This window comes from Colius striatus, chromosome 1, assembly GCF_028858725.1.
Source record: "Colius striatus isolate bColStr4 chromosome 1, bColStr4.1.hap1, whole genome shotgun sequence".
In the NCBI taxonomy this organism is placed as follows: Eukaryota; Metazoa; Chordata; class Aves; order Coliiformes; family Coliidae; genus Colius; species Colius striatus.
Genome location: NC_084759.1, coordinates 134130374 through 134148896, shown reverse-complemented (window position 1 = coordinate 134148896; position 18523 = coordinate 134130374). Strand labels below are relative to the sequence as shown.

Below are 18523 nucleotides of genomic sequence, written 5' to 3'. Positions count from 1 at the left end.
AGCTGCTGCAGCTCAGGGCTCGCCCACTATGGGCAGCTCACTTGGAGAGCTGTGGCAGTCAAGAAAACTTCAATAAGCATTGCAATTTTTTGCTTTCCCTGGCTTCAGAGTGAAAATAACAGCTAATGTGCAGTTGGTTAACTAAAATACAATTAATCTAAAATAAAATTAAGCTAAAAACAGTGGATCTGTGCACAGTGCCAGGAATGGTTGGCAGACTGTCAGCTGGAGAAGCCTTGCTTATGTGTGTTGTGAACAGGTGAAGTTTGAAGGCCCTTTCCCAAGCTGTGTTTTCCATTTTCAAGGGGGAGAGGAGATAGAAACTCCTTGATATCTTCCCCAGATATTCCTCAAGAGCATCTAAGGCAGCAAATGCCAGGATTGCCAGGAGCCATGACTCCAGGAGCACCTGGCCCTGAGAGCAACAGCAGCAATAAATCAGCACTGACAGCTGAGATCTCCTACATGGAGCCATCCTTTGCTGAGAGCACAGTCCCTGTACTGGCATCTTCTCAGCCCTTTTCCTCCATAAGTAAAGGCACAGGTCCCAAAAAAGGCAACTTCAGCTCTTTTGAAAGCAGGTGAGTTGGCAATACACCCGCTGTAGTATGTAGTGAGTGTAGTCCATCACCCACTGAGCACATAGTTTCCAGGTGAGCTGTTCCTGCTCAGCCCTTCCTGAAGCACCTCACTTTTCAGCAGCTCCAGGGCTTTCCCTGGCCCTGTGGCCAGCCAGGTGGGCCTGGCTTGCAGGGATTCACTGGGCTCCTGGAGAAACTAGCAAGGAATTTTACAGATATCCTGCCTGTCCAGAAGCAGGAGGCACATTGCTTCATCTGAACAACTTAATGGCAGTTAACAATGGCACAGTTCACAAGAGCTGCCTGGTCATGATGCTCTGTCCAAAGGCCTTGGAAAAAAACAGGGCATTTTGATCTGCAGTGGTAACCTTTAAATGCCACCTTGAATAGCTCTTAGTCTTCCAGCAAGCTTAAGAAATCTTTCCTGAAATAAACAAAACCCGTAATAAGGAACAGGAGCAAAGCTTCCAGTTTCTTATCCCTCAAACTCCCCTTCCTCAACACTTTTAAGAAAAAACAGTTTTTTTAGAAGAAAAATGATGAAAAGGGTGGTGGTGGGGGGAAAGGCAGAAGAATGACTACCTACTCCAGAGTGCCTATAGTTTTTTACTATATGGGTTTTGAGAGGTGTTGGGTCTTTGCCAGGGGATTGCAACAAGTGTCAAAATGCCAGGAAAGGACTCCTCTGCTCTGTCTCAAGAACAGGAGTGGACATCAAATTGTTTTAAATTCACTTGCAAAATGGTATGAGGGGTTTGCAGATCACATTTTCCCTTTTCTAAAGATGCCAGGGGATTGCCTCGCCCATGAACATGACACCATCTGGAAAATGTCATCTGGCACATTATTCCCTGTGCCAGAGGGTTATTTATAGGTAAAGTAAAAGAACGGAGTGTCTCCACCTCTGTCTCTGTTCATGGCTTTGCCCAATGAGATGCCAGTGCCTGGTGGCCCACCCCATGGCCACGGGGTACCATCACCCACCCACCTGGAGCTATACATCCCATGTACACCACTGAGGACCACTGTGAGACCAGCCAGACTCACGTGCCCAGTCCCAGTGCAGGGCTGGTGTGTACAAGACTGCATGTCGAGGCATCTGATAAAGCCTGCCCTGGGGGTGGCCCGGCCTCTCGCTCCCACCCATATCTGAAACAGGCTGAAATACCTCAGTGGCTCAGGCACAGCCCCACCGCTGTGTGCAGTCAGCACAGCCCCACGCTATGATGGCAGCTACCAGTGGTTCCTGCACACCACCACCAACCACTTCCTCTCCTCCCACTATGTGCATGCTGATAACAGAAGCCCAGAGGATTCAGTTGGTCTTCACCGATCCCCAAAAACTGTGGTTTATACAGCAGACTGAGGAACTGAATGTTTTTGTCTCCAAAGCTAGTCAGTTTTGAAGAGCAGATGAGAGCACTTCCTCACAGCAGTCCTTCCAACAGACATGCTCTCTCACTATGAGTGACACAGCCCCTTGCACAAATCTGCTGCATTTCACCTACCTTTGCATCAGCAGGGATGGCCATTGGTGCAATCACAACACCATGTGCTCCTTAAAAGTGTGTATATTTTGGACAAAAAGTAGGGCCATTTCAAAGGAGTTTCTCATAAGAAGTGAAATCCTTCCCCTCAGCTGAGCTGTTTGGAGTATTGTTTACTGTTTGAACATAACCCACTTAACAAAATACTGCATTTGCCTTTGCCTTCAGGAAAGTACAATCCATCACATTCAGGCCAGCTCTCACTATAGGCTTCCTAAGTTTGTTCATGGAAAATTAAATATTTGCTTTAAATAGGCAGATATTTGCAAATTTATGACTCCAAAATGGTTTCAGGGTCTCTATTTGTAAACTGTCTGTATTTGTAAACTAATTAATATAATTTGCTTTCCTACTCTACCTAGAGTGGTTCCTTGATGCAATGTTGTGGTAATGGAAATGAGGAGTATATGACTGACAGCTCAGGTCCCAAATACCTCTGACTGGGGATCACCAAGTGTCTATTTTATCCTGTGTTTTCTTCCCATTGAAGGTTTATCTCGTCATTTCCAGGAGCACAGGAATTAGGGAACTGTGGAAAAACTAGCATAAAAAATAAGTTGCTTTTAAAAAATGACATGCAGATTTATCCCTGTGGAGGTTGTACCCAAAAACCCACACAAATCAACTCTAAAAAAACCCAATGCACCTGCTCAGTACTCAAGAGTTGGTTGTGCCCAGCACAGCACTAATTCCTTTGCCACCCTGGCATCTGTGGCAAATGGTGGGCAGCTCTACTGGCATGTGGCCTGGTGGCCCTGAGGTACCCTGTGGCCTTCCAGGTACCTAACACAGCCAGCAACAAACCACGAGCAATTAAGCACTGACATCTGTTTCAGGGTAGGGACACTCCTCTGTGAGGAAGCCAAAATGAGCCAGAGGAAGCATCAGGGCTGAGCGCTGCCAGCAAGGAGTGTTCATCACAGCCTTTCCCAGGCAGCCCAAGGAAGAGAGTGAGAAAGGGGTTCCCTGAGGATGTTTTGAGTGAGAGATGCACCAACAGGTTATGGTTACATGTTTAACATCTAGAGGTTGCTTTGCCAAGCTGGGACTTGCCAAGTCAAACACCACTGCCACCACCCCGGCAGGACAACAGCAGGAGCGAGGCCTCCTGGCAAACTGGTGGCAAGTGCAGCCCCAGGGAGGTTAATGATTAATTGTTGGAAGGAATGGAAACTCTGGCACTCGAGAGTGGCACAGCTTCACTCCTCCCTGGCAATTGCTTGGCCAGAGGCATGGCCATGTCCACCAGCAGCGATGCATGAGTGGCTCCAGGTCAGGTCACTCTCAGGTCCCAGCCCTGAGGGGTGGCAGGGACATTCTGGGTCAAAGCCCTCTGTGGCCTGAAAGGAGGAGAGAAAACAGAATGGTTTGGCAAAAAATCAAGGAGTACCCCAGGTAAACAAGACTTGCATTGAACAGGTAGCCAGCTCGAGATGAAGCCCGTCTGTGTTTCCACAAAAACAGGAAGATGAGGAAGTAGCTTAAAATTGCCCTTCATCCAGCCACTCTGCTGACAGAAAAAAAGGGAAAAAAAAAAGAAGAAACCCAACCAGGCACCTGCTGTATCAAGTGGCTTGTCTCACTTCTTTTCTGCCTGGGACCCCTAACAGACAGCCAGGCTCCTCAGTGCAGCACTCCTGGTTGTGGCCATGGCAGAAGGGGGAGCAACACGCTGCCCAGACAGCAGGAAGAGCTGTGGGGAACCAGGGCATTAACCTCACTCCTGCAGGTTGAAGTAACTCCCAGTTACAGTCATTTAAAGTTATTTTCCTGAACTATGAGTGTGAGATTTATTTTTTAAAATTATTTTTTAGTGAAAACTTAATTTTTGCATAATGTGGATACTCTCATGCAAGTAGGAATCTCCCAAATGAATGGAAGTTTTTGTTGTGTGGCTTCATTATATTCCTCCAGTCTGAATTTCTTAAGCATTAATTTTGTCATCAAAAACAATGCCTTGTAACATCTTCATTGTCAGATAACATATTAAGTTGGCATTTTATTACTCTCCACTCTACAAATAGCCAGCTGAATTTTCTGGCAATTAAAACATAATACAAACAAAAAGCTTTATGGGCCAGCTGCAGGGAATGCATGGAAAGGCAGAGCAACCCTTCCAGGCTGGGATGCAGCGAGCTCTTTACATCCACAGTGCTACTAACTCACCTGAGCAGATTGCAGACACCATTTGGCCTGAGCCAAAACTAAATAAACACTGCAAACACTGCAAACGCTATTGACTGGGGCAAACAAAGGTCAACTTTAACGTGCCAGAGTGTGCAGTTGTTCACAGGCCGCACCTTGGCACAGGGATCTGATGCCATTATTGAGGCTCCTGTCAAGGCCAACTCCGAGACTAGCTCAGGCCCCTGACCTCGCACCACCCCTGGGTCTGGATGGATAGAGGGGATTTTGTTTATCTGGTTTTGAGGGAATTGCTAAACTGGTGGCTCAGTGCGACAGGAAGCATTCGTGGGTGGGGGATCTCCAGTTATCCCAGATGCTCTGGCCAAGGAAAGCAGACCTGTTCTCCCCAGTATGCCCATTGGAGCTGCATGCCTGGGCACCCGCTGCTACTCACACTTCAGCACCCTGCCCTCCTTCCTTCCCCTCCTCCTGACTCTGCTGGTTCACCTGCAGCTGCCACCCTGTCGCAGACACTGGACAAAAACCGACCTCTCTTTCAGGTGCTGAGTGTATGGCTGAGGTATGTCAATTATTTCTTTTCTCCTCCACCCATCTCTGAGGTGCCTTTTTTGTTAAATAAAAAATTTGGTTTTTGAGGAGGCTGTGGGTTTTCCTCTTGACCCCAGCAGGCAGGAACCAAGTGCAGGAACTCAGTCCAGGCTTCTGTTAGTTAGTTCTCTGTTTCTACATGGGGATACTAGACTTTACCCCTGTCTTGCACTGGGGTTACAGCCCCTCTTTCATCCCACACATCCCCAGAGAGGGTATCTCTCCTCTCCTGTACTAGTGGAGAAGAAAGATCGGAAGCAAATTTGGAAATGGGCTGTAACTTACTCTGTGTACATAGTGAGGGACAGGCCAGCAAAAAAAAGAAACTAGACCAACAACAAAATCCCCCCCACCAAACCCAGAAGAAGCCTTTTTTCAACATAAAGCACAGATTTGATGCCAGTAAAGCATTTTGTGGATTCCAGACTGTTCACACCAAAAAAACAAATGGGGAAATAAAAGGAAAGAGTCAGAGAGAAGATAATTTCTTCCCGGTGTTTTTGAACAATCTGTTTGGTTTTCATTTAAGTGCATTTAAGATGTCCTTCAACTGAAAGGTCTCCAACTTTAAAGAAAACATCACCTCTCAGGCCAATAATGCAAACCATCTTTTCTTTTTTTTTTCCCACCTGATATTTTTTAATTGCTTTGAGTGAGAACAAAACTTTTTTTTTTTCCTCCATGTTTTTCCAAATGAATCAAAAAAGGGAATTACTCACATAGCTCTGCATAGACTGCTCTGCACTATGGATCCACTGGTCTCCACAAGAGCCTGTATTCACTCATATTTATTAGCATTTACATCACAGTTTTGGTGCTTCCCCAAAAGCGATGTACCCTTTTGCTTGAAATTCTGTAAGTTTTCAGATAACTCCTTTTCTCTTCCCTTGGTATTCCTGGTATTAAGTCTGTTATAGGAAAGGCTGCCGCTGGAGTGCAGTCTGTATGTGTCCCCTCACTGTAGAGGGGCTTCCCTTATGGCCTGGGATCTCAGTCTGTGCCAATCTTCTGCTGCCAGTGGGGCGATGGCAGGCTGCAGCCCTTCTCCCACACTCTCACGGCATCTCATCGACTGTCTGAAATCAGTGAGGCAGCTTTTCCTCTCCCATTGATGAAGACAGTCACCTGGTGTTTTCAGGGGATGAGTCAGAGCAGAAGCATTTTTTTACTCCTTGAGGTGTCCAGACTTCATACCAACCTTTTCCTTTGAGGGGAACAAAAAGTGCATTCATCTAGAGTGGTACAGGAGCGAAGGCTGAAGAAAACCAGTCTGCAACCCAGGCCTGTTTCCTTTCCCTGACAAAGTCAAGCAACTCCACACTCCTGCATGCTTGCTGCCTTCATTGCTGCTTCAATCGACCTCCGAGGCTGCAGGAACCTGCTGCAACTAGGGCAGAAGTGCACAGATCAGATCCAGGCCACTGACAGATCCTGCAAAAGGGGGAGTGCCACAGCTTTCACTGAGAGATGGGGGAGATTAAAGCGTTAAACTGTATTTCCATGGATGCTTAGAAAACTTAGAAAAAAAGAGGAAAAAAACCCCAGAGGTTGATGTTTAAGATAAGGCAAAAAGCTACTATACCTGCCATTGATTTGCTGTGTCAGTTCTCCTCTATTAGACACATTTGATCAGAACAGCAGTGATATCTTAGTTACATAGTTATATCTCAGGTACACACTTAAGTAACACCTTACATAACATTTCTTGCCCACCTCCCATTTTCTCCCCACCTCCCTGGCCTATCGCATCAATCAGCATCTCATTTCAAGCAACCACATTTTACTTGTATTTGAAACCTGCAGACAGGGTTTGTAAGAACTTCCAGAAACCACCATTATTTTCCAACAAAGCCAAGGGAACAAGATCCCAAGGCCGAGCAGCTTCTTCCCTGCCCCAGTCAGCTGAGAAAGCTTCCAGGCTTCATGCCTTGGCTCTGTTCCTGCATGTTGCAGCAGGTGTAGGGCAAAGCTCAGATGGCCTCAGACAGAAGAAGGTGCCAATGTATGTATCATAGAAGCAATTTGCAGCAGAGCAGAGGAAATACAGGCAGGAGGAAGCAGGAGCAGCAGGGAGGAGCTGATTTTGGGAGATGAGGAGTTTCAAGCAGCAGTTTGGGGAGCCACAGGACATCCTGACCTCTCACAGATGTGCACTCCATCTCACCATGGCCAGGCACCTCATATTATTAATTCCTCATGGAAATGTTTACTGTTCACAGGAGCTCAAGTTAATAGCTGTGCAGGAAGAAACTGAGGTGTTTGGGGAGCAAGGCTTTGGGCAGCTGTGTCCAAGCTCCCTCTTCAGCTAGAAGGGATCCAGGAAACACCAACCACATACAAACACCCCATGTCTCTCCAGCCAGCTGCTCCCATGGACCCAGCACTCAGGTCTCTGCCAGCTGCAAAGGGAACTCAAGCACTGATTTAAGGTGCCAATCTCAAACCAAATCCCATGTGCAGTCCACGGTGCACATCAATGTGAATAATGCCTACAGACACAGTGTCCAAGAGCCTCAGCCCTCTGTCCCCAGCAGGTGGAGGAGCTCAAACTGGTCATCTGGGAGCATAATTTCAATTAGTTGGTGTTGTCAGCAGGGCTAGCACTGTAACATAAAAATAAACACCAAATGGTATAGGTGAGGGAGAAGCTGGTGTTTTGCATGTCTCCCCTAGATCCATAAATCTGTCAAGGCCCCAGGCTCAGCCAGGATCTCACCCCACACCAGCCATATGGTAACAGGATCACATGTCAATAAACTGGAGAACATGGAGCAGGGAGGGAAGTCACCGAGGACTAATATATGCTGGAGACCTCCTACTGGCACTGTGGAAAGAGCCCTGGGTTTTGTGAAAACTTGTAGACAACAAATTTGAGGAAGAAATTTTGCACTCCTTAATGAGATCTTGGAAAAATGCTGAGAAATTGACCACAGAACTGAAGCTGGTATTATTAAGCGGTATTAATGTCATTAAAGAATGAAGAAATCAAACCACTGTAAGTATGACCAGCGCCTTAAAGGGTTGGCTTGTTAAAAATAGCTGCAAGGCAAATTACTGGAGGGGAAAGAAAAAAAGCAGAAAAGGAGAGTGATAGAAGTGATGAGAACAGGAGGTCAGAAGCTACAAAAGCTAGCATTGCCTAACTGGAAAAAACATTGCTGAGAAATGAGCACAGATAGCTCTAGACAGAAAAAAAACAGATGAGGGGAAGAGGAGGAGGTGATGTGAGCTAAGGCAGAATTTCTGAGGGATACAGGACACAGTTAATACTGTTCCATTAGAAGGTTAAAGAATTTCTAAAGTGAAGATGAGCAGGGAAGTTTGTGGAACCCAGTTTTTGCCCATGATGCTGTTTCGGAACCTTTTACTCCTGGATTGGTAGGTTGATGCCTGCCACTTGTTTCTGCCCGTATGTGCACCTCCCAGGTTTCTGCTCAGTCATTCCTCCAGCAATTTCCAGCAGACACCATTTCAAGCCTGGAGGCCCTCAAGCTCCTGTCTGCTGTTTTTCCCAGCCCAGGTCCTTCCCTGCCTTGATGCCTCATCCTCGAGTCACAATGTACCTTCTTGCTGTGACAGAAAGACTAGGGTAGGGAGCGGTGAGGACACAATCCTGGGGTAGGTGGGCAAGAGCTGCCAGAAAGGCTGCAAATGACTGCCAGAGCAAGAAGTCTGTTATCCTTACCTCCAAGTTCCTCTCAATATCTGGCAGCAAGCTAAAAGCTCCCCAGGATGCTCCCGTAACAGACAGCCCCAGCATCACCCCAGCCTGGTGTAGGGAGGACGAGGTGCATCTTTGTAGGACTGGTTTTCTGCGCTGGCAGCCTAGAAGGAGCACAGCCACCTTCAGCAGCACAGCACCCTCCTGCCATAGTCATCGCTTCCCAGCACTTGCATTTAAAAAACAGGCAGCTGTCAAAAATCCAACCAAAGCAAGAATGGCTTCACAAAACTCACTCCCTTCCCAGGGAAAGAAAGCAAAGTGGATTCTGGCAATGCTGCTTGGTGACAGACAAGTCCCTTGGGCAAGACAAAAGTTGCAGAAGAGAAATTCACCAAAGCACAAGTGGGATGCCAGAGTCTGGACAAATGATTAGGCATGCCTTTTACTCAAGTATTGCCTCATGTTGGCATTAATTTGGTTGAAATGTCAGTAGGATAAGAGACACAAATAAAGTATTCCTTGTGGGTAGGAAAATGTATTCTATATTTTAATTCAATTTTCCGCAATTTCATTTACACTGTCTCACAAGTTATAAAGCAAAAGAAATGTCTTAGTTCTTTGCGTGCTGTTGATGTGTTTTGTTTCATTTGGTTTTCAATTTGTTTGTTCATCACAAGAGACTGGTTTAATTTTGTGGTTTTCATGAATGAGCATAATTAATGTTTTTAACAAATTTTTAACCTCAAATTCTACTTCAGTAAGATGAAGTAAGACTTGACCCATTTCCCAGTCCTGAGCCCAACAGCTTTGTAAGGCTTTAACATCTTCATACCACACAATGGATTTCAGAAAGTAACCACTGAATAACTTTGCAATAGACAACTAGTTATTAACTTTTTTAATGTGGTTTTGCATACATGTAGGTAATAATATGATTTACATAATTATCTTGGCAATTGCACAACAGCATTTCATACCTCTAAGCTACAACAGGCAAACGTAGGCAAGATTATTCAAGCTGAACATTTCCTGAAAGTCTTTTATTAACTTTTTAGCTGGAAGAATAAAACCAAACATCATCCACAAACTCTGGAAACCATGCAAAGCAGAATCATCTTATGCTTGGTGGCTCTTTGCTCCCCTGCACAAACATCCTCCCGCTCCCAGCAGTGTGTGACACACACCTCTGCTTCTAGCTGGGAACTGCCAAGACAGGTCTGAAGGATTTAAAGTCTTTCACTCATTAAAAAGGAAAAAAAAAGTCAATGCTATTTTATCCAAAAGAACCAAAACCCTTTTTCCTCCCCCTACATTCTCCTTTCAGATATGACTGACTTTGCAGAAAAGCAGTACACCATTTTTTTTAACCACCCAAGAGCTGGATGTTTGGGTTCACATTATCATTGTTATGTGCTTTAATTCTGCCCCTTCACATCCACAATCACAGGTTTCTTTGACATTTCAAAGACACTTGAAGGCATTTAAGGAACACTGTGATGACCTTTTTTAAGCTCTTCATCTGGCCTTCACAAACCAGATCATAGCAGTGGGGCTTACCTTCAGCATAGGTCTTCAGGGTTGAACTCAAGCTCTTGTCATGTCTCAGGAGAGACTGTTCTCAGTGTAGAGAAATACAATTTTCAGTTGGATTTGTAGAAGTGGGATAGCAATGCACAGGTCCCCTTAGATCCACTGGAGAACTAGGTGATGCTGTTTGAGTACTCACAATCTGCTCAGGCCTAACAAAGAGCAAACTCGGCAGGCTAAGCCATCAGAAAACCTCCCTCAGACATGATGGCATTTTGTCTCCATGTCTGTAACAGCTACCAGGTAGCTCTATGCAGCACCTTCAAATAAAGCTCAGAGCAAAGGTGTCCTGAGTTTGTTAAGAAAATAGCTGGTTGGGTGTCAGTGGTCTCATTTTCTCCCTGCTGAATTTAGCAAAGGGTTTCAGTCAGCAAAGGTACATAGACAAGCATCATCTTGTTTTTAGAACTGACACTATTTTGTGTTAATCAGAATAAAGGGAAATTGTTTATTTCTCAATTCAGCCAAACTAGGGGAGAGGAAAAGGTCTTTCCCCTAAGAAAGACTCAGCCTTGAAAAGAATTCTATTCTCTTCACGAAGGGTAGACTCCCATAAACTTGGGAAACTATGCCTGTGACTCCATCTTACCGTCTGGGAAAGCCCACTCCAGCAGCTGCCCCCTCAGTTCACCACCTTCCACTGCAGCTACAGAGTTCTGAAAAACTGCTTCACCCAAACCACCTGAACTAAACCCATCCCTGAAGCTCTTGTTGCCTCTGAGTTTGTTATTCTTTACCCAGCTTGTTCTAACCTTGAAGAAGAGGGCAGAGAGTGACACAGCCTAGCCCAGGAGCAGGACAGGGGCAGGTACCAATAAAAACCACCATTAGATTCATTGTTAGAGCACTATTACATAAGCAGCAGAATCTGCCTTATCTATGTAAGGCTCTCAGCTCCACCTTGCAACCAAGCATTAAAAACTCATTTCTCTTTGGTGGAAGATTTAGTGGTGGTAAGACACTAGCTAGAAAATTCACTTATAGCTTGGCATTTCCTTTATCATCCAATGTTCTCAAATCCAAGACAGAAAAAGGTGTGATTTAATATTACAGAATATATTATTCATCTTCAGACACTGAAAGTGATGAGTGACAAATGCAGACCAGAAAATATATGCAGTCCAGCCTGCCACAAATACAATACAGTCTATTTACTTCCACTTGGTCAAGCTTCTTGTGAACTGCGTGTCTCCAAAGTGCCCTATTAATGCTTCTGGATCTCCCAGAATTGCTTACATTTGTAATTGTATTAGTCACAAATTATTATCCTACCAAGTAATTTTTGTATAAACAGGAAAGAACTGTCAGACAAGTAGGAGACATTATGTGCACATTAAATATTACCAGAAAGGAATGCAGAAAATCACATCAATATAATGAGAAAACTGGAAAAGAAATGTCTGGCTGTTATACTTCAGAAATGCAGCTCTACGTCAGCTCTTTAAAGTGATTCCTATGCAGAATTGAAAATGTTATCTCATGACCAAGCAATGTGAGCTTCTGCCCTGTTTTTTCCTAGGAAAGAGTTAATTTTCTCCCTAGTAGTTGGTACAGTAGAGGGTTGTGTTCTGGATTTGGCATGAGAATAATGTTGATTACACATTGATGGTTTTAGTCATTGCTAAGACTATGATGTCAAGAACTTTCCAGCTTCTCACACTCTGCCAGTGAGAAGTCTGGAGTGGCACAGGAATGTTCCCATCACCCGATCTTCTGCACTGTGTGTCTCATGGACAATCCTGCTGCGCGTCTTCTCAAATCCACCTAGTAACAACATAATTATTTTCTTCACTCTCAATCTGGGTATGGAAGAGCTGTGGCTTCCCTATCTCCTAATTCAGAGGAAATTTAGAAGTCCTTACTGTAAACGTATGGAGCATCAGTAGACATCCATCCTACTCATGGGGCCCAGTCTAGGTGCCCTCTACATCCTTTAGATGCTGTTGATGACACAGCACTATGGGAGACCCTCACCACCTTCTGGTGTCACCAGCAATCAGGCAAAGTGGGTTTTTTCTAGTGGCAACAGATGTTCCTAAGTAGGCAACCAATTGAAATTCTCACCAGCTAAGACACAGAAATAGCTACCTGTAGGATCAAATTCTGAAGAGAACAGAAAGGTCACACTAACCACAGGAAATCCAAAGCTACAAGTGAAGAAGGAAGTGTTGCAAGCCAAACTGAAGGTGGAGAGAAGTTCCATGTCCTCTGTTGCTCCTTTCCTTTTTTCCACTCTCTAAAAGGAGATGTTGTTGAAGAAGGTGCACCCTCAGAGACTTAATGTCATGGTTTGACATGACAGCCTTTTCTGATAAGGGCGAATGGGCTGTAAAGATGGCTCCTGTAAAAAGTTGCTCGCAACTCTCTCCCCAGCTCTGAGCCAAACCCACTTCTGGGGCTGAGCCAATTAGACGCCTCCATGATCACTTTTTAAGAAGTCAGAAGAGGTTTCTTCCTCCTTCTTCTTCCTTTTTTTCCTGTCCCTTCTTCCTCTGGCTGATGGTGGTGCAAGCAGTAGGAACAGTGAGAGAAACAATCATGCAGACTCCAAGGTCAGTGACGAAAGAGAGGAGGTGTGCTGCAGCAGAGACTCCCCTGCATTCTATGGAGAGAACTGGTGAAGCTGAGATTTGCATTTCTTTAAAGATCCCACATCAGCAGCAGGGACTCATTTTGATAATGATCCCATATCAGGGGCAGAGACTCATTTTGCTAAAGCTGGCCCTGGACCAGGGGCAGTGAGTCACTTCATTAAAAGCCCCGAGTCAGGGACAGTGACTATGGCTGGAGGAGGCCATGTCCCGTGGGAGGGACTCAATCACTTCACTACAGACCCTGAGCCAGGGGCAGTGATTCTCTTCTTTAAAACTATGGCCGGAGGAGACCATGTCCCGACGAAGGGATCCTTTATCACTATGGCCAGAGCAGGCCGTGTCCCGAGGAAGAGACCCAATATCCACAGCAGTAACTGTGGGAAGGAACCCACGACAAAGCAGCTCATCAAACATATGCCCAGAAGTGGTCAAGTCCTGTGAGAGGGACCCTATAACTGCAGAAACTGCAACCGTGGCAAAGAATCCACACCAGAGATATTCACTAAGGACTGCGTCCTGTGTGAGGGAACCTGTATCGGCAGAAGCTGCAGCTGCTGGGAAGAACCCACACAGTTCATTAAGGACTGTGTCCCAGGGGAGGAACCCCATGTTGGAGCAGGAGAAGAATGCCAGGAGGCATCCTCATCTGAGCAGAGAGAAGTGGCAGAGCCCATCTGTAAGAGACTGACCACATGCCCCCCTCCCTGCCCCTCTGAGCCATTCAGGGGGGAGGAGGCAGAAATATCAGGAGCAGTGAGCTGGGCCTGGGAAGAAAGGAGGGATAGGGGAGGGAGATCTTAAAGTGCTGGTTGTAATTTTCTCATCATCCTACTCCCTTTTGGCTTTTACTCCGTTCTGTTTCTTGTAGAATAAAATTTTCTGCTTTCCTCTCTGAGTACTGGAGTATCTTTTGCCCAGAACGGTAACTGGCAGCGAGCTTTCCCTGCCCTTGTCTTAATCCACAACAATCTTGCTTATCTTTTTCCTCCCATTTCGCTGGGGCCTCTACCATACTAATGAGGGTAGGGGTGAATGGGGGCACGGAGCGAGAGACTGTCATGGTGCTGCTGTGCCAAACCATGACACTTGCACAACAGGGGTAAAACTGTTCTTGTATAGTTTGCAAATAGGATGGAGACAACCCTCTATTTACTCTCCAAGCACCACAAGGCTTTTTGAATTGCTTCAATAGGGCTACACTTCTCTATTTTCACACCATCTTGGGAAAGGGGCAACGTTGTTCAGCGTGGAAAGGGAAGTAAAAGTCTCACAGAAATTGAAGTTGTAAAAGAATCATGAGAGCATTCTGCTTTGTGCAGGAGACCACGGGACTAGACTTCTTTTGAAGTCAATAGTAGACACCATGAGCAAATTTGAAGCAATAAAATTCGAATTAACATATTCTGACAGTAGCAGCTGGCCTTGCAAGAAGACAAAACCAGTGCTACTGTTTGAAGTTGTGAGCAGCAGAACAAAGGATGGGTGCAATTTTTCTGCATCCTTGGCAATCTTCAGGTCTGTAGGACACCTATTGACCATTACTGATTAGAGAGAATCTAGTCTCATATGTATGGATATGCAAAAAAGCTAATTAATGTAGAAGCCACTCAAAACCAAGTCAAGCACACACCATTTTATGTGGTTTTCAGCTTCACCTTTGATTCATCTTTGATTTACAATGACAGCTGGACTTCTTTGTCTCAAGAGCAGGACATGAGCAGCACTAAACGTAGCTAAAGCAACATTGAGACAGCTATGCTATGGAGTCCCTTGACTTGCACTACAATAGTTTTTAAACAAAAAGCTTAAATCAGCATCAAAATTATTCTGGAATTGCTTCTCAGCAGTGTAACAAACTGACATGAAGCAAATCAGAATGACAGCATTGAGCATTTCCCATTTTGCAGAAAGGAAGAAAACAAATGGTAACAGGGTTCCCTTCACAGTTTTCTCAGGGAAGGATTTTCCCTTTCCTTCAGATTCAGTGTCCTTACTGGGCTTTAAGCAGGGGAAAGTGTAACACCTCACAGTTGCTGCTGCTGTCATTCAGTTCCATCTCTGAAACAGCAAGATGTGTAACAGTAAGAGTGGATGAAGGAAAGAACTGCAACAACACACAAGTGGTGACCAATGCCAAGTTTCACTTGGAAATATGCCACAAGAACACATCCAATATGTGGTTTTATCACACCTTCTTCTAAAACCAGAAGTGGACAAGTGTGCCTGAAACCAAAAGATGAGAGAAAGGAAAAAGTCATACCAGAAAGCAGGAATGCAAATCTAATTTTAGGTTTAGACTTTTTCTAGTCCAATCAAATCCTGCAGTATCTGAAGTGTCATGGCATTCTGAATTCCCAGGAAACTAGAAGAGTTAAAGCTGTCCTTTCCAGTTTACATGCCAACCCCTCCCCACTTCTATTTCAAGAAACACAGTGACACCTCATGGGTTTATTAAAGACACAAACATGTGTAAGGAGGAGTCAAGAGATATTCACCCAGCTATTATGTCAAGAGAACATCAAGGGAATGTATCAGAGCTACACAGGTTGCCAGAGAGAATCTGCAACAGCACATCTAACTTATGTTGAACTGCACAATATTCCCCAAAATACTGGAATTATTGTTTACCTGGCAGAAAACTCTGTGCTATAATTTCCAGATTGCAGCAAAGGGGAAAAAGTTTATACATCTGTTAGAGAGTTGTATATGTTGTATATAGCATTTAAGATGACCATGTAATTGTTTCCTCCTAGAATATCTTCCTATTTTGTACTGAAAACATTCTTTTCTTTTTTACTTTTTCCATCTGTGGGTGGTTTGCTGTATTGCAGTGATGCATAAAAAAAAAACCCATGCACACAAATACTTCAGTGTGGGTGATCTCACACACTGCTACATACAAGAACTTCATTTTATCATACTTTGCTGCCTTGAAATGTAAGCAACTGCATCGATAAATGCCTAAATTTGCAGCCTGGTTATTGGAGGAGCAGCTCTTCTGCCAGTCACTGGATGCCACTGGTGTATTGTAACTTGGAAATTCAGATCAGTTATTACTTGTAATAAATTTACTACTGTGTGTACACTTCACTGAAAGAGTAGTTTGAAAACTGAGAATCATCACCCGTAACCAGAGAAAACAAAAGCAAACCCTGCCCAGTCCATTTTCTTGTTATATGAGCAAAATCATATCTATATGATTTTGGAAAAAACTAAACAAGCCCTTTATTGTAAAGCTCTAGAGTTAAGCAGAACAAATGCTTATCTTGTACTAATCTTAAAACAGCAACGTTGGTTTTGGATTAATACATCTAAACATGACAGCCACAAGAGAAAGTTACCAGAACTAAGAGTTAGATATGACTAGAGTTGTACTGTGAACTGCATTTCAACACATAATTTCAGTGCAGTAGCTTATTTTCTACCCTAGTCTTACTTTTCCGATTTCTAAATCACTACAGCAATTTGGTGAGAAAGCTAGTTTCACTAATTGAAATGAAAGGCTAATTTTACCAGACCATTGTATAAACAGAGTATATAGATGGTAATATTTAGAAAGTTGGAGTCTGGTGTCTATACATAGAAATTTAATTTAAAAATGAGGTTTTATCAATTGTTTTTACTAGATATCCGTTTACAAATTTGAGTTAAGAAAAAGTTACAGAATGGAATTAGCTTGAGCTCTTTCTTGGTTGTGAGTTTTATTTTCTTTAAGGTCATAATCGTTTTTATACAGGATGACACCAGCAAGAAATTCTAAAATGATTGCCTAAAACACAGCCCCACTGTTTCCCCATTCCATATTTCATAATTTATCAAAATAACCTAAGATTGTTCTAAACATTTTAAACAAGTATTTAATTAACTACTCTATCAGGCCCTTTATATATTTAAAATTTCTTTTCAATTTGTACACAATATAGATTTTTAAAAAGCACTTAAGGATTTTATATTGCAGTTTTTGTAACTTTAAAACTAGGAATAGATTGTTCCCACAACGATATGAAATCCACTATTCAACATGACACGTGTTTGTCTTCTCCATACTTCATGTCTAAGCATAGCAGGAATATTGTTTTAAAACACTAATTCCCCATCCTTTTAATGCACAAACATTTATGACTGCAAGAACCTCTATTTCCTGATAAATGTAGGTTTAACTTAATTCTATATTTTGTTACAGTCCACTGAACACCACCTCAGCATATGCTTAATATATGTCGTCTTCTCCACAGCTCCTAAGACAGTCAGGAGAAGTTACATCTGGCAATTAAGGACGCAATTGCACAGGTTTCTATTAGGAAGCCTCATTTCCAATGCACACATCCACTTTTCTTTCTCTTTCCTGCCTCACAGCCAAAACAGCTTCCAACATCTAACATTAAGGTCACTAAGAAATACAAAACTAAAAGAGTGAAGCAAAAAAAAAAAAGGGATATCCAATGTAACAAGTTACTACAAGATTTCTGCTCTGTGAAGATGAAATAGCAGCAAGAAGGGGTTGAGCCAGAAAGCTGCACAAGGAAACAAATATACTAGAACAAGTGAAAATATCCACAGTCTTAAGGCAACCTTCATTCGATTCAGCAGTGTGATTACTCGTATATCTGAAGAGAAATCCTTCTTTAGTGTAATAATGTTGATACAAAAGATGTTATGAACCATATCGATCCTAGAAAAGCAAAAAAAACCAGACATGAGTATGTTTTCCATCAAAATAAATTAGTTTTACTTACATTTGTAAAATAAATACCAGCTTAATTCTTAGAGACTTAGGAAAAAATTGAATGATGCTTCCAAGAACTGGAGCTGATGGTTAAACTCTAGGATAATTAGCCTGATTTTCAAACAGCCGAGAGCTCCCACTGATCTCATGTAGGAAATGCAAACTAACTGGAGCATAACATATGCTTTACACTGTTGAGACCAGGATGTCTCAAATTCATACACAAACATGGATCAAAGGTATTACTCTCAAGCCAATAAAAGAGTCAACACAAGAACTGGGTTTAGGTGATTGCTATGTGTCCCTCTCAACTATTCCATTCTGAATTAAGTTATTGTTGCATTAAAAATAAAGTGACTTCAAATACGGTTCATGATGAAATTTTTGTGTCAATTATATGAAAACAAACTATATAAGGTTAAGTGTCAAAAAAGATACTCTAAGGAAGGTGAGCTATCAGCTACAGATTTCTTTTTTAAAAGATAAAGATCTCTTGTCTACCATGACAGGTCCACAAAGCTCAAAACCAAGTTCTTTCTTTTTTTTTAATTCCTAAATATGATTCAACTGCAGAATCTATGATACTCATTCAAATAATAGAATCATTCTGTTTGGAAAAGACCTTTAAGACCATCAAGTCCAACCCCTAACCCAACACCGCCAAGTGCATCACTAACACATGTCCCTCTGCTCCTCATCTGTGTATCTTTTAAATATCTTCAGAGATGGGGACTCCACCACCGCCCTGGGTAGTCTGTGTCAGTGTCTAAACCCCACAATCAAGGCTTTAACTGATAGGTAATATATTGTAATATTTTCACTAACCTGTATAGATGTCATGACCCCATTAGCAAGTACAGAAAGTTTTCCAGCCACTGATTTCACTCCTTGTTTAAACTGAGCTATATCAGGAGCTGAAGGCAAGATATTTGTAATATTGTAGGTTCCTAAAAGGAAAACACACACACACACAAAAAAGAAGAAAACAGAATTTTATATTAAAAGCAGATCTTTTTTTCCTCCCTGAATTACAATATACTACCAGGAGTACTAAATAGCAATGTCTGATTGAGTGTAAAAAACTCTCA

At 43.2% G+C, this 18523-nt stretch overlaps 1 protein-coding gene across 7 annotated transcripts in view; it reads right to left on the bottom strand.

Moving 5' to 3' along the window:
- Positions 1-11152: 11152 nt before the first annotated feature.
- The window catches only part of ARFGAP3 (ADP ribosylation factor GTPase activating protein 3), a 41537-nt gene continuing 34166 nt past the window's right edge, over positions 11153-18523 (bottom strand). For 6 of the 7 annotated variants that reach the window (XM_062008139.1, XM_062008160.1, XM_062008195.1 and 3 more), the window contains 2 exons: positions 18261-18382; positions 11153-17381 (listed from right to left, as the gene is read on the bottom strand). In XM_062008139.1, the coding sequence (XP_061864123.1) occupies positions 17364-17381; positions 18261-18382 (140 nt within the window). In that variant the 3' untranslated portion in view covers positions 11153-17363. Of the gene's footprint in view, positions 17382-18260; positions 18383-18523 lie in introns of those variants that run through there. The other variant, XM_062008150.1, reaches the window with a different exon arrangement.